Here is a 15,434-nt window from a genome sequence, read left to right as displayed (position 1 = left end):
AATATTTAGAAGAGAAGTATTGTTAAAATATGTCCAAGAACTACATAAACATACTGTTTTCCTAAACACAGGCAGTTTTCCTACTGGTTTTGCATTACTTAGCGAACAAGAGCGTTACTTCTCAAACTTGCAGCAACACTCTACAATCTACACAAAATTTAAAAAAAAAGGCATTCAGAACTATTGTAAAAACATTTTATTTATGACTTCAACAACAGTGCAATTACACACCTAACTTTTGTGAAACATTGAGTTCCATTCTTTTCTGATGACGAAATGACTGTTATTTCACTCCTTTCATAGACACGGATAATAACTTTGGTTGGAATGGTACTTTAGAGATACCTAGTCCAACCCTCTGCTTGAAGTAAAAGACAGTTTCAAAGTTGGTTCAGGTTGCTCAGGGTCATATCCAGTTGAGTTTTAAATATCTTCAGGGATGGAAATCCTGCAATCTTTCTGGGCAAGCTACTTCTTTGACTGCCTCTGTGTGTGTGTGTTTGTTTTCCTAGTGTCTAACTAGTTTTTCACTATTTTAGTTTGTGGCTGTTGTCCCTCAGCCTTTTGCACTTTTGAGAAGAGTCTGGTTCTATCTTCTCTATAACACCCCTTTTAGATATTTGAAGACAGCAGTAGGATCTCACCGTAGCCTTCTCCTCTTAAGCATAAACGAACACAGCTTCCTCAGTCCCTCCTTGTATGTCGTGTTCCAGCCCCTAACCCACTTCTGTACAGCAGTATCTGTCTTGGCTAGGGAGTGTAAAACAACATAATGCTTCAGATGCCGTCTCACAAATGCTGACTTAAGGTGAATAATCACCTTCCTTGACCTAGGCTGCAGCGGTGCTAATACAGCCTGTCATTGTTGCAGGGGCACATTGCTGATGCCTGTTCGCCTGTCCACCAGGACCTCCAGGTCCTCTTCTGCAGAGCTGCTGTCCACTTCTGCAGAGCTGCTGCCCACCTGCTGCTTAGTACCCAGCCTGTGCTGTCACAGGAGATTGTTTGGTTCCAGATGCAGGACTTGGCATGTGGTTTTGCTGAACTTCATGAGGTTCCTGTCAACCAGTTCCTCCAGCCAGCTGAGGTCCCTCTGTTTGCTCCCACCAGTTTGGCATCACCTGCAAACTTCCAAAGAGTGCATTCCTTCACATCATGCAGGTTGTTGATGGAGGTGTTAAATTGTATTGGCCCCAGAATCGACCCTTAAGGAACACCAGTAGTAATCAGCATTAAAGAAATCCCAACTGGTAGCCAGTCACAGCCTTTTATTCCTGGCAGTGCAGCCAGTTTTTCACCTACCTTATAGTCCACTTACCCATGCCATATCTCACCAGGTTGGCTACAAGGATACTGTGGGAGATCTTGTCAAAAGCTGTGCGAAAGTCAATGTAAATGCATGTTCTGTTCTCCCCTTGATCACAGAGCTGTTCATCCTGTAGAAGGCAATTGCGTTGTTCAGGGATGGTTTGCCCTTAGCAAATCTGTGCTGGCTGTTCCCAGGCTACTTTCATGTTTGTTATTTATTTGGACGTAGCTTCTGGAAAGATTCATTCTATGAATTTTTTTCTTAACTGAGCTTAGGGCAACTGGCCTATAGGTCCCTAGATCCTTCTTGGCCTTCTTCCATGAAGAAGGGCATGATGTTTGCTTTTTTCCAGTCATCAAGACCTTTGATCACTATGGCCTTTTGAAAATAATAGAGAGCAACTTTACAGTGGCATAGGTCAGCTCCCTCAGCACCCATGGATGTATCCCATCCACTCCAATGGGTTTTTGTATGTCAAGCTTGCTTAAGTGGTCCTTAACTTGATACTCTTCTACTGTAGCTAATGCTTCACTCCCCCAGACTCAGCCACTAGTCTGAAGGATATGAAACCCCTGAGATGAGAACTTACCAGTAAAGACTAAAGAATGCACTGAGTACCGTGGTCATTAGAAAGCTTTTTAATGTGCTTTGCATTGCTTTTATAGGCCTTGTAAATATACTCTTTCCTTAAGTTTCATCTTCCTTGAATAAAATTTTTTGTGCAGCCCAGCATGAGGTGCTGTATCTATAATGAAGGACTAAGGAATGCAGCATAATTGAAAGACTTTGGGTTCTTAGTCGAGAGGTAGATGGATGTGAATTCCCGACGCAGTTGTCATTCAGGGATGATGGTGGTGGTTCTGGAAGCAGGATTCTGTCAAGCAGAAGTAACAAGTCTTCTGTAACTTCATACATGTGGTATTAATGGAACAGTTACTGGAATACTGTGTCTAGTTTTATCAATAATTTTGATTATTAAATTGCTGTGCTTTTTTTCTGTTTTGGGGGGAGGGGGCCAGGGGGGAGGTTTGTTTACCTTTGATTTCTGGTCACAGAATTTTTCTTGCTATTGTGCTGTTTTCACCACAGAAGTTTGATTGACATAACTACTAGATTTTAGCAACTTTTATATGGAGTTTGTCTGAGAGAGTACTGACTTTCTAAAGTCTCACTGTAGACATCTTTCAAATCCCATAAAGTTTTTCTGAATCTTGCAAAATTCTCAACATCTTGTTTTCATAGTGTAGTTGCTATTAGAGCAGTATGTACATACAGCAGCTTGTCCACCACTTAAAATCTTAATACCAGGCTGAATGCCATTTTAAAACATATGCGCTAGAACGCAGAGAAGTTATTGGCTTAATGCCCAAGTTCTTGGATGAGGTTTGTAGTATGTAATGCAAGAAACTGGACCAGATGGTATTAGTTGTGCCTCTGGTCTAAATGTTCATCTGCTACAAGCAGATTATGCTGTATGTATTGCACAAAAGAGTTAACCTCATTACACCAACACTTTCAGCAGAAACAGGCTCTATCTATATTATAAGTGTGTGTTTTACAGATTAGGATCAGAAGGAGGTGCAACTTCTGTTTGGTAGAGGCCAATATCTGTTGCACTGATTAATGTTCTTTTTGTCCAAATGCTTTTGTTACTTTAGAAAACCATATCAGGAAAACATCTTGGATTTGTTTGGGTTTTTTTTTTCAAAGTAACTAGAAAACCGTGGTGAAATTAGTGAATTGAACATGTAGAAAGGGAGGAAAACCTCTATGAACAGTAGATGAAATGGTATTTCAGAGTGTATGGTATTAGAGATCTACATTGTAGATCTGCATGTCCTGTCTAATGCATCTACAATGTAGATCTGTAATAAAGGGGGGAAATCTGTGTGTGCCCCTACATTCTTTTTTACGAAAAATAACTCTAAAGACATGCAAAAATACACTGCCTCATTTTGACTATCTCATACAAAGCACCGTGGGAGGAATATTGACTATCAGTAATTTCTCCTTATCCCAATTTCTTTGCAAGTCAGGAATAGAGAAGAAAGTAAAAAGGTAGGGGTTTTTTGTGGTCTTCCCCACCACCAGCCTGTTTCCTGGCAAAATGGTAGCATATTGTAACATACTGTATAAAGATGTCTTAAAATTACTGAAGTGATACTTTGTTTAGTAACTGATTTATTGTCCCTTTTTTTTTAGTGAATGTCAGTGTAATGTTACTATCAGGTCCTGTAACCCTTAGGTATATTGCCTTGTCTACTTTAAACTTAATTATAAGCCTTGGGGAAATTCTGTAAAAGGTATGAAAATAATTCAGTTGAGCTCGTTATGGAATTGTTTCTCTTAAAATCAGTGATTAATTCATGTGAGTATGCTTTTTTGTTTCCCTAGACAATCTTGGTTGGTTAGAATCCATGTATGTTGTTAGCATTTAGGTATTCAGAACACTGAGCTATTTTTTTTCCATGTTCTAATCAAACAAGCCATATATTAGTGTTGCCTCCATTAACACAATTAGAAGTTATATTTACAGCTTTTTTTACTGGCACAGAGTTAAATTGCAGCTTTATTATATATCTAAGCACTGGCTTAATGTACGTTTGTTTTTTTCCAGAAAAATAGAAATAGTGCAGTTTGCAAGTCGTACTCGTCAACTGTTTGTTCGTTTGTTAGCCTTGGTCAAATGGGCTAATAATGCTGGAAAGGTGGAAAAATGTGCGGTAAGTTAGCAACAGAGTTTGGTATGAAATAATCTCTAAGTGATATGGGATTTTGGTACACCCTAGCTTCTCCTTACTATAGAAGTTAAAAAAAAAAAAGCAAGCCCATTTCACAGACAGATAAATATAAAATTATAACCAATTTCTTCTGATTTAGAAATTGTATAATCTTGTCTTTTAACAGTTCATGTTCCCAAAAACTCATCAGTGGCAAAAAAATGAAAGGCTTGTCTGCACATAGTTTCAGGAGTGCTTTGGGGTTAGATGATAGGACAGGAAGGATGGTGATCTCAGTGTGTTAGTTCTTATTATCACTTTCATCCTGCTCTTGGTTAAATAAGAATAAAGTCCAGAATGTTGCAAAAAACAAGCCCCGAGTGATTACAAACAAGTATGGTTGCATTCCAGTAGCAATCATCAGATAAAGAGCTGTGAGGCTTTACAGATCCTCCACAGCATCAGAAATGGCATGCAGATTTAAAGTGTCCTTGCATACATGTGTAAGAACTGGCCAGAATATTCATTCTTTCTTTGTTTTATAGATGTGATTACTTGAATTGGAAGTGACAGGTGAAATCATCTCAGTCATGTGCACTAGATGAACTGAATATAAAGGGGCGTTGATTTGTGCATTTTTAGGATGCGTAACTTTCCCCCCCCCCTTGTTGTCCTCTGCAGATGATATCAAGTTTCTTAGATCAGCAGGCCATTCTGTTTGTGGACACTGCTGATCGTCTGGCATCGCTAGCTAGAGATGCTTTGGTTCACGCTCGTCTACCTAGTTTTGCTATCCCGTATGCTATTGATGTTCTGACAACTGGATCATACCCGCGTCTGCCTACCTGCATTAGGGTAAATAATGCTACCATATGTCTGGGGGTGTGTGAAAATCCCCCCAGTATCAAATACATGTTAATGAAACTAATTGCCTATGTGCAAATGGAACTGTAGTTTAATACAGGCCTAGTGCCAAGTCTCTGTAGTGTCAGTTTCTCATGCAGAGCACTTCCTATTTGAACAAGTTACGCTTTCCCAGTAAAACATTCTTTCCATTTAAACTAGTTCTGCTCTAGGATGAGTATAGTAGCAACTCTTCTTCCTTGGTTCTTCAAGTATTTGCACACGCTAAGCCACCATCCTAGAAAAATGAAGTGTGAAAAGGAGATACTGACATCTGTTGTTCTTAGAGGTTTTGCCTGTATTTTGAAATGTACTGAAATATTTACAGCTCTCTTTAATGCTGCTGCCTTTTCGTACTGATAAAATGCAGAATAACAGGATTTTGTGAAGTAACATAAACAGTAGTACCTGTGACTTAGATCTATAGCTACAGATAAGGATTGGCTTTCAGATCTTAGTATTTAAAAACAAGTTTAGCCTGATGTAAGGCCCTGAATTTATTTAATTGATCCAAGTGGAGCGATTTTACTCAGTGGTCAGTGTCAGGTAAAATTCAATCAACTAGAAAACAAATCTGGATGTGAGATACAAAACTTCGCTTGTCTGTAATGGCCTGTTGTATTTATATTTTCAGACTTCTAGTCTGTTTTCACTGTTCCAACTGTCAATGTATTATACGTATTTGAGATATGTAGACTTGTTCATGTTTATTTTAACAGGACAAAATAATCCCTCCTGACCCAATAACAAAGAGTGAGAAGCAAACCACACTTCATCAGCTAAACCAGATTCTTCGACATCGACTAGTGACTACAGATCTCCCTCCACAGCTGGCAAATCTTACAGTTGGTGAGAACTGGAATTACTTTTTGAAGAATACGTTATTGCGGGCGGATTTAAAAGTTTTGCTTTGGTGCTAAAGCAAAGCTGAAAGATAGCTAAAAGAGACTGTTAGGCATGCTTAAGCTATTAAGACTGGGATCCTGTCTCTGTATGACATCAAAATATGTCTTTTCCCCTTTTGAAAAATGAGGCCACTGATAATATTGCTGAATATTACTTGCTTTCGAGAAGAAATCCTGTGCAGGTAATGGCAAAAGGTTGTAGATACTGTCTTGCTGAGTCTTAGGCCTAACAATGTAACTGCTTTACCTTAAGTTAATTTTAAAATGCAATTTAATTAAACTGTTAGGTCTTTCTGTAGAAACTCTTTGAACTTCAGCTTAAACAAGTCACTCTAATGTTGCTTTTTTAATCTCTTTTGATACTCATCTCCGTGCATAGAATCTGTTCATATTTATGCATGCCTTTTGTTCTGTGGCTCACTGCAGTGCCAGATCTCTTAATGTGTTTTCAGATCTCTGTTTTCGTTTAGCCCAAGTAGTGGTAGACATTAAGATGACCTTTTTTACAGGAAGGATGGCTATAAACTGGACTAGGTTTTTGCAGAATCTCAGAGATAGGACTGAAATGGACCTAGTCCACGCTTTTAACTAAGACAAGGTTAGCCATGTGTAAACCATACCCCACAGACCTAGATCGAAGATGTTTCTGAAAAATCAGTTTTCACTGGTCCTTATGTGAATGCTTGCAATATCAGTATTAGAGCCATTTTTGTCTAACAGAAGTTTCAATGACTGTTAGTTTCTGGTTTGGGCTTTGGTTTGTTTTAAGAGTATGTGTGGGATGCCTTTGAAAATGAAACTTCATGAGTTAAAATGGTTAAAATTTCTATAGAAATATTTCTATATGTCTATAATTTTAAAGGTATATGGCATATTTTGTAGGTGATTGAGAAGAAGGTTGACCCACTGTTTATAGTAAGGACTTGTACTAAATTGTTTGCTCTGCCACTCATTCTCTTTATGACCTTGCTTACATGGTTTTGACAGTCTTTGTTCCCAGTTCTTGAAAGTGATAGCGGTGTTCATAAAGGTGTGAGGATATATAGGTCAATTAGATAAATAGTGTACGTAATCTTTGCTTGCGTGCATATATATGAATTATGCAAAAGATTATCTTCCTCACATGAAAATGGAGTTATAATATTTTAATGTTAAATAAATGGTTTGCAGTGAGATGTGTTTCCAGGACTAGATTTTAGCCTGGGCTGAGATCGCATTCTGAACCTCTTTTGAATATTGATTAAGGTATTCAAGGTATTTGATATAGCAAAGAATTAGAAAAATTAAGATAGACGTTTTGTTTGTGTAACTTGTCAGGCTGGTTGTCAGCTCAATGTTACTCTGTATTATAGTAACACAAGTGTTAACAAGTTATCTTGACTAAAGTACTGCTGTTCAGGACAGTTTGGGACGTCTGTCCATGCTGCTTATTGACACTGGTTCTGTTGCAGAAGCAACTGTGAAGTCTTTACAGTTGCACAGAAACATATGCAACAGAGCAGAAACTATAGGGAAGTAATCCATTGTGAGTGCCAGGAGCTACCACACTGATATTTTGAGGCATCTGAAGAGACTGAGTGAAATAAAACATTTTTTTCTTCCTTAGCCAATGGCCGTGTGAAGTTCCGAGTTGAGGGTGAGTTTGAGGCCACCTTGACAGTGATGGGTGATGACCCTGACATCCCCTGGCGCCTTCTCAAACTGGAAATTCTGGTTGAAGACAAGGAAACTGGTGGTAAAAAAAATCAAACCTTTACACTTTCTTTTTAACATGATGTTCATCCCTGATGCTGTATGGTTTGTATGCTGGATGCTATATTGTTTATACAGGGTCTTTTACATATCACAACTTAAGATAATGAAGCTGTATATACTTGTCCTGTTTTCACCTTGCTCTGTATGCTTTTGATACCTTAACAGTGGTAGATTGTGGCAGTGTAGTAGACTGACTGAAATTTCCAGGGTAAACCAAGGATTTTGTTATTGTGTTAGAAATTCTGGTATGGAAATTGCTCAGTACAGTTGTATCTTTTTTCTTTTTAATTTATTATTTTATTTAATTATTTTAAATACCTATTTTCCTGATGCCTAATGTGAATTATTTTTAATTCACAAAAGATGGTCGAGCCTTGGTTCACAGCATGCAGATCAACTTCATCCATCAGTTGGTCCAGTCACGGCTGTTTGCTGATGAAAAGCCACTTCAGGACATGTACAGCTGTCTGCGTATCCTTCTGAAAGTTGCTTCTGAATAAGCTGTGTAGTGTAGCCTTGCTCTTCCTAGTAGCTGGAAGTCAAGACAGATGGATTCACTATTAAGCTAGGGGGAAATGTCTGGATGTGGAGTAAAAATGATGGCCTTGGAAACAGTTATTCTCACGTGCCAGCATGTAAAATTTGGTTTTACACACTTAATCTGCAAAGGTGAAGGTGAGGTATCAAGGCAGCAGGTTGTGTGGTAAGTCAGTGCAGCAGCAGCTGGCTGCATGTACTAATTTTGGAGATAGAATACGGTGCTGAGTTGGAAGGTATGGGAGCTGACAGTTCTTACTACCAAGAACTGCAGAAAGGTGATGATGGTGTGTTAACTGTATTGCACCTGTGTGAATAATAAAATGGGATATAGCATGTGCAGGAAGTAGCGCAGTGACTTTCTACGTGCAAAGGGCAAATTGCTTGACAATGTGAAACGGTTTTCAGTGAAATGGTTTCTGCAGAAACAAATAGAATCATGTTGTTTTAGGGTGACCATGGAAGATGGGGTTATTGGTAACTCTAGGGTGAATTGAATTTCTTTGTTAGTAATCTTCTTTTCCCGGAAGGATGATCAGAATTAAAATCTATAAAACAAAGCTATTGTGACGTTCTTGTCTAACACTCTGCCCTAGATAAGAGTTTAAAAAAAAAGCAAAAAAAACTTTGAGAAAAATTTGATGCTGTTTATATGTCTTTATCTCTGGGTTAGTACATTAGTGTGTTTTCAGACAGCATCTTGTCTGACTTTTGTGACAAATGGATTTATGTAGTGTACAGAAATGGATTTATGTAGTATACAGACTCTTTGGAGGTCTTATATTTTCTTAACTCCATTCATTAGACTCCTTCTGCTTAGCACTTCAGTTGGAAGTTTTGCATTCACAAACACTAATGCTGATTCGAGAGCGCTGGGGTGACCTTGTGCAAGTGGAGCGATATCATGCAGGGAAATGTCTCTCGCTCTCTGTTTGGAAGTAAGTTAATTTTAAAAGGGCTGTTAATAAATGAAATAATAGGAGGGTTTTCATTTACTAAGCTTGAGCCAGAATTTTCAGAATTGTACTTTCTTTTTGATATGAGACTCCTAAATTCTTGTAATTAAGTACCTGAACATGTTGCTTGACTTGCAAAGAAGTGAGGGCTGTACATTAATGTACAGGAGAACAATGGATATAAATCAGCTCGTATTTATGTGGATATCTAAATAAATGAATTAGACAATTCTTTGTCAGTCTTTCACTATATTTATTGCTTGACTTGCACTAGGTGAAATTTTAAAAAGCAATCCAAATGCTCTTCTCGTTCTGTGTTGAATTTGCAGTCATCTAAAACTTCTTTATGTAGTTACAGTTTATCAACAGTTCTGCACTAAAATGTAAACTAAAACAAATGCTTTTTTTCAGGTCAGCGGACATCATGTTATTTTTATGCAAAGCTCTCAGAATCAAGGATTAGCTATTGAAAAGCATATTTTCTGCTATTCTGGTTACATGGTTTAATTATTCTTTTTATTTTAAGTCAACAGGTGCTTGGCAGGAAAACGGGGACCGCGTCTGTTCATAAGGTCACTATTAAGATTGATGAGACTGATGTCTCAAAACCCTTACAAATATCTCATGAGCCTCCCCTGCCAGCCTGTGATTCCAAACTGATGGAAAGAGCCATGAAGGTAAAGGTTTGCTTTGCAGCAGGCATCTAATTTTATAAATCAAAATCTTAAAAATGCTTTGCGTTGTCAGTTTGTTTCACTTTGATTCTATTTTAAGACCTGTTTCTAAGATTTCTAGTCAGCAGTTACTCTAGGTTGTGGTGCATTTATGTTGGGACCTAAAATTGTTGTTACAAATTATTGGCCTTGACTTCATCTTAAAAATTACACCTACTTTACAGTGCATTATATACCACTTACAAGACAGAATGCTGAGGCTGGGGGGAAACAACAGCAAAGTTTCAGTTATGTTTAGTATTTGGTTTGAAATGCTTTATAGAGAGCCAGTTCTTCCCTTTCCTGTCTTGGAGATGCTATGTAAACTTCATCTGAAAATCAGCTTCCTCACATCGCTTGAGTTCGCTACCCAGCAGTGCTATTCACTTTAGAAAATCTTACATTATGATTTGGAAATCTTGTGCAAAAGAGCTAACGTGGTTTGCTTGTCACGAGTGTTAGGTGAAGCTTGGTTTTACATTATCACTAACCAGATTATGTCATGTGGCCTATTTGAATGTGCCTTTGTATTCTTCAAATTCCCGTATGTTAAAGATGGGATTGTTGAAATGCTCCAAAATGAGTAACCACAGTCAACCTCCTACTTGGATAAGGCTTCACTGGTGATAATTCTAGATCTTGGTTAATGATATCTAAGAGAAACTGCGTTCTAGGTTTTATAGTAAGTCTTTTGTAATTTCCTCAGCAAGTCTGGCTGTGATACATCAGGATGTGTGTTTGTCATTATTTCTTACAGTGTTTGGGTTTTTTAAGAGGGTTAATAAACTGCAGTGAATGGTGTAGTTTTCAGACTTTCGGTACAGTTTTTCCACAGGGAAAAATATCTCCAGCTCAGATTCTTCACCTGTCTTACAGAACCTTCTACTGATGATAGTCTTCACCTACTGTACATACTTCGTATTTGAGCCTCTTGGCCCATCTTGTTTACCAAGTCTGACAGACAAGTCTCTGTATGGTAAACGTCAAGAACTTCATATGTTTGGGCAACAGAGGAATGTGGGAAACTTAGTGGAGCATAGTAGCATCCTACTCTTTCTAGAGTAGAAATTCTACTGTTAGTATAGTAAATATATACTAAATTTACTCATTTAAGCCTAAATTAGCCTATTTAGGCTACTAAATATACAGTTAATTTAGTGAAGATACTGTATTTATGCCTAAATCCAGGAAAATGTGCTTCATCTAAAACATCTGCTGAAGTTCCACTGGAACTGACGCAATCCAAGCTCACTGAATCAGGTCTACAGACTGTAGATTAAGATACGAGACCACTGTAAATTTGAGATTTATCAAAGTTAATGCTGACTCTCTTTATAACTACTTGCTCTGAGCTTAAAAAATTTATCAGCTCTGGTATATACACTGCTGTTCTAGTGTTTGAATAATGATCTCACCTGTAATGACGTAGATAGCACACTATGTTTCTGTTTATTTAAGATACTATATAAAACAGTGGCGTGAACAAATATATTTGTCTAAGCAGGTTATTATACATTAACCTACTGAAAATTGGATGTAGCTATAGAACCTGTAGTCACTTGTGAGGAAGATTTAACTCAGCAGCTGCTGAGTTGAAATGCTCTTGTGGATGGATAAACACTTGATTTTTAAGGCCTTGTCTTGGAAAGCTAGCCTTTAGGGGAAGGTCATTCTGGTATATACGAAGACACGTACTGAAATTTTGTATAGTTCTGTCCTGATATAAACCTCTTCTGCATTTATCTCTTATGCTAGAATAAAATTTGAGTTTAATTCACCTTGAACAGTTTTCAAAGCAATATGAGGTTGACTAGAAGAAGGTTTTGCAGTAATCTGTAGCTTTGCTTAATATGTAAATAATATGCCTGTAATGTGAATGGATATAAATGCAAATGCTTTAATTTAGGTTGCACAAGTAAGCTATAGTTAATATAAGAGGTGGCATAAGCTTCAGCACTGGCAGTGCAACAAGCCTCTAGCCACTCCTGGGTTGGGAGGGGTTGCTCATATTCACTGTCTGCCACTGCATCTTCGCTGACTACATTGTTACCCCGTTAACAGGACTAAAACTAGTGTGTTGTATTTCATGCTACAGATACATATGTGTTTGTGTAGAGGCAACCATATTCTAGTAGAGTGTTGTTTTGGGGGGTTTTGTGGTTTGGTTTGGGGGTTTTTTTCCTTAGCTTAAGCTAGTTATAAATGGGCACATGCTAAGCTGGAAAATACTCCATCCTTGATCCAGAACAAGTAGGTCTGCACAGGGAGTGGTAACAGCACAGTTTGTGAAACTTCTTTTCTTTTAAATTTTCTTTTAGTCTTCTCTCAAAAACCGTCCCACTGCCTGCTGCACAGGCAGAATCTTAAGTTCGTTTGTTGTATTTCATAGTGATCCAAATACTCAAGTTAATAGTTCATTTGGTTCACCACAGTTCTCAGCAAATTCTTTCTTAAGTGATTGTTTTATTAAGTTATGTAGCTTTGTTCCAGTGTGCTAATGCATAAAGTCTACACATCAAATTTGAACTTGCTCAAGTACATTTCTTTTTTACAGATTGACCACCTATCAATAGAAAAACTCCTAATAGACAGTGTCCATGCAAGATCTCATCAAAAACTCCAGGAGCTGAAAGCCATTCTTAAGAGCTACAACGTTAATGACAATTGTATGTGTTTTCTGCTGAAGTTTGTTTCAAGTTAATTTCCATTTGCGCTAGGAATGGTTTCCTTTTTTCTTGACATCTCTTGTTTTTATTAATTTAAATTAAAAATATGAAGAAATAAAGGGAGATGTGTTCAGAATTAACAAGACAGCTTTAAAATATTCTGCATTGATAATTATAAAATATTCATATCTCTAAATGTAGTATGATAGATGAAGCTGGTAGAACATTATAGTCTGGGTAGAAGGGTTAAAAGTGGTCTACTGTAAAACTTACATGTGTTCAGAATTGAAAGCAAATCCTTCACTGTCTTGAGCCAGTTTTGGATGAGACTTTGCTTAAACTGTTGTTGAAACTACTGGGATTCAAATTGAGCTTCTAATCGTGAAGCAGTGAGTTAAAAGATACTCAAGGATTAATAATCTCCTTCAAGTTTGGTCTGCCTTTTCTCATTGATTTGTTACTAGCACTGTTTTCACAGAAAAATTCTTATATTCAGTTCCCTCTTTATGTTAACAGTATAATAACGTGCAAGTGAAGATTGCTCCTATAAAAAAGAAACAGGTTTTGTGGTTATAATGGGCTAAGTTTTAATATGATGAGCTTGAATCTTGTGTCAAATTATTAACATCAATTTTTATTTAGCATTCATTGAGACGGCTCTTCCAACTCTTGTAATTCCGATTTTGGAACCATGTGGACGATCAGAGTGCCTACATGTATTTGTTGATCTCCACTCTGGAATGTTTCAACTGATGCTATATGGTGTTGGTAAGTAGATGCAAAACCAGATTGTATTTAATATCTTGCAAGAATCCTGCATTATGAGGTAATTTTGTGTGAACAATTCTGTCAAATCTGCGAAATTCTGTAAGTAAATAAGAATAATGCAGATGAGCGCAGCACTTGTTTCATCATCTAGGTATCTGAGTTTGAGGAACAGAGAAGTGGATCTTTGTGCTTAAGAGTCACAGTTCAGTTAAGTATATTTTAAGAGGACCACAAACTAAATATTTTTAGGCATCATTGCAATGCATGTTCTTTATGACTCATGATTCCTGGGTTGTGCTGTTAATGGATGCAGTCATTTCATATGGACCTGATTGAGAATTGTATTATGTGACCTTATACATCTTGAGTTACTGTTCAAGTCTTAACTTAGATTTCATATTACTTAAGAAAAGAAGTGAGTTCTTTTAGTTTATTTGCCTAATAACATACTGCTGTGGTTTTACAACCATATTATACATTATGGATCATTTGTTGTGTATCTTAATCTCTCTCTTCACAATGAGCCACATGGAGAAGACAAGGGGCAACAATTACAGGTTGCACCAGGAGAGGTTTTGTCTCAATATAAGAAAGAAATTTTTTTACAGTGAAAACAATCAGTCACTGGAACAACCCCCCCAAGGATGTGGTGGAGTCCCCATCACTGGAGGTTTTCAAGATGCAGTTGGACAGGGTGTTAGATAATCTCATCGAGGCTCCATTTCCCACAAAAGGTTGGACCAGATGATCTTTTGAGGTCCCTTCCAACCTGGGCTGTTCTGTGATTCTGTGATTGTTTGTTAAATTAGATGAGACACATTCATTAAAAGGTCAAAATTTTGTTTGAAGAGCAGATGTTAAGACCATTCACTCACCTAATGTTCTTGTAGATCAATTGACACTCGATGACATAGAGAAGTCTGTTAATGATGATATGAAGCGTATCATTCCTTGGCTCCAGCAGCTCAAGTAAGAGACTTGAATGATTCACTTAGTTTGCATAGAATAAATCACCATATCTGTATTTTGGATGTTCACACTTGCATGGCTTTGTGTTTTACTGCAGTAGGGAATGTACTTTCTCCCTGTTCTAAGCAACTTTGAGTATTTGCCATCTCCTCTAAATGGGTGGAGGAAATTCTGCTCTAGCTTGGAGTTGATTCCATAGTCCTCCTTTAGTCTGCCTCCTTACACGTAGCCTCATGCATTGCTTCATATACACTCTGCATGAAGTCTTTTCACTTTAAGCAGACCACTTGCTTCCTGAGGATCTCATTTTGTGTTCATTTTCATTTTCTATGTCCTTTATTCCGTTCTGTTTCTGCAGCTGAACTCTGCTTGTTTCTCATCAAGAACTATCTCCCTTCTTACAACAGAGGGAAAACCAGGAAGTGGCTTAGGATGATTTAAATAATATCTGTTTATCTTCTAACACTTCAGCCCTTGCTGGTTTAAACCTCTAATCTTCCTTCCATAAAGCCCTGAGATTTAGGCACAAGATACATTTGACTCCCATAAGAGGTTGTAGCGAATAATACAAATACAGTTTTTATCTGCATGAAAACCAAATTCCACCTGCTCTGTCATTTTGGAAATTCCCAGTACTCTGAGCTAATTGCAGGGTGAAACCTCTATTTGAGAAATGTTGCTTCTAAAAGAAGCATGATGACGCATGAAGGACTGGCACCCTGGAGAAACTAATCAACCTCCCTTTGTTATAAATAATGTACTCGAGATAATGGCTTGGGTAGTGCTGCAGTTTTTGAGGAAGCTAGGCAGTCCTGCGAAATGTCTTTTAGGACAGCTATATCTAACGTGTATCTATGAGAATAAACATGGTGTGTCATGAAGGAGAGATGCTGAGCACCCACACTTTCCACTGCTGTTTTCAGTGGAAGTTTGACTGAAAAACCAAGCCATGCATTTCTGAGCCCCTTTCAAGCTGTTGTGGCTTAACCCCAGCCGGCAACTAAGCCCCACACAGCCGCTCACTCACTCCCCTCCGGTGAGATGGGGGAGAGAATCGGAAGGGTAAAAGTGAGAAAACTCATGGGTTGAAGTAAAGGCAGTTTAATAGGGAAATCAAAAGCCGCGCACGCAAGCAAAGCGAAATAAGGAATTCATTCACCACTTCCCGTCGGCAGGCAGGGGTTCAGCCATCTCCAGGAAAGAAGGGCTCCATCACGCGGAAACGCTAATTGG

General features: G+C 38.0%; 1 protein-coding gene across 1 annotated transcript in view; it reads left to right on the top strand.

Moving 5' to 3' along the window:
• MED14 (mediator complex subunit 14) overlaps positions 1 to 15,434 on the top strand; it is a gene marked incomplete at both ends in the record, with an annotated part of 29,277 nt that overhangs the window by 3,923 nt on the left and 9,920 nt on the right. Inside the window, 10 exons of the mRNA XM_009582173.1 lie at positions 3,927 to 4,032; positions 4,711 to 4,884; positions 5,652 to 5,781; positions 7,444 to 7,572; positions 7,956 to 8,063; positions 8,935 to 9,067; positions 9,612 to 9,762; positions 12,353 to 12,464; positions 13,107 to 13,232; positions 14,123 to 14,201. Of these exons, the coding sequence (XP_009580468.1) occupies positions 3,927 to 4,032; positions 4,711 to 4,884; positions 5,652 to 5,781; positions 7,444 to 7,572; positions 7,956 to 8,063; positions 8,935 to 9,067; positions 9,612 to 9,762; positions 12,353 to 12,464; positions 13,107 to 13,232; positions 14,123 to 14,201 (1,248 nt within the window). The remainder of the gene's footprint in view (positions 1 to 3,926; positions 4,033 to 4,710; positions 4,885 to 5,651; positions 5,782 to 7,443; positions 7,573 to 7,955; positions 8,064 to 8,934; positions 9,068 to 9,611; positions 9,763 to 12,352; positions 12,465 to 13,106; positions 13,233 to 14,122; positions 14,202 to 15,434) is intronic.

This window comes from Fulmarus glacialis, unplaced genomic scaffold, assembly GCF_000690835.1.
Source record: "Fulmarus glacialis isolate BGI_N327 unplaced genomic scaffold, ASM69083v1 scaffold39687, whole genome shotgun sequence".
NCBI classification, from domain to species: Eukaryota; Metazoa; Chordata; class Aves; order Procellariiformes; family Procellariidae; genus Fulmarus; species Fulmarus glacialis.
The sequence above is the reverse complement of the archived record's forward strand: the minus strand, read 5'-3'. Positions and strand labels throughout refer to the sequence as shown.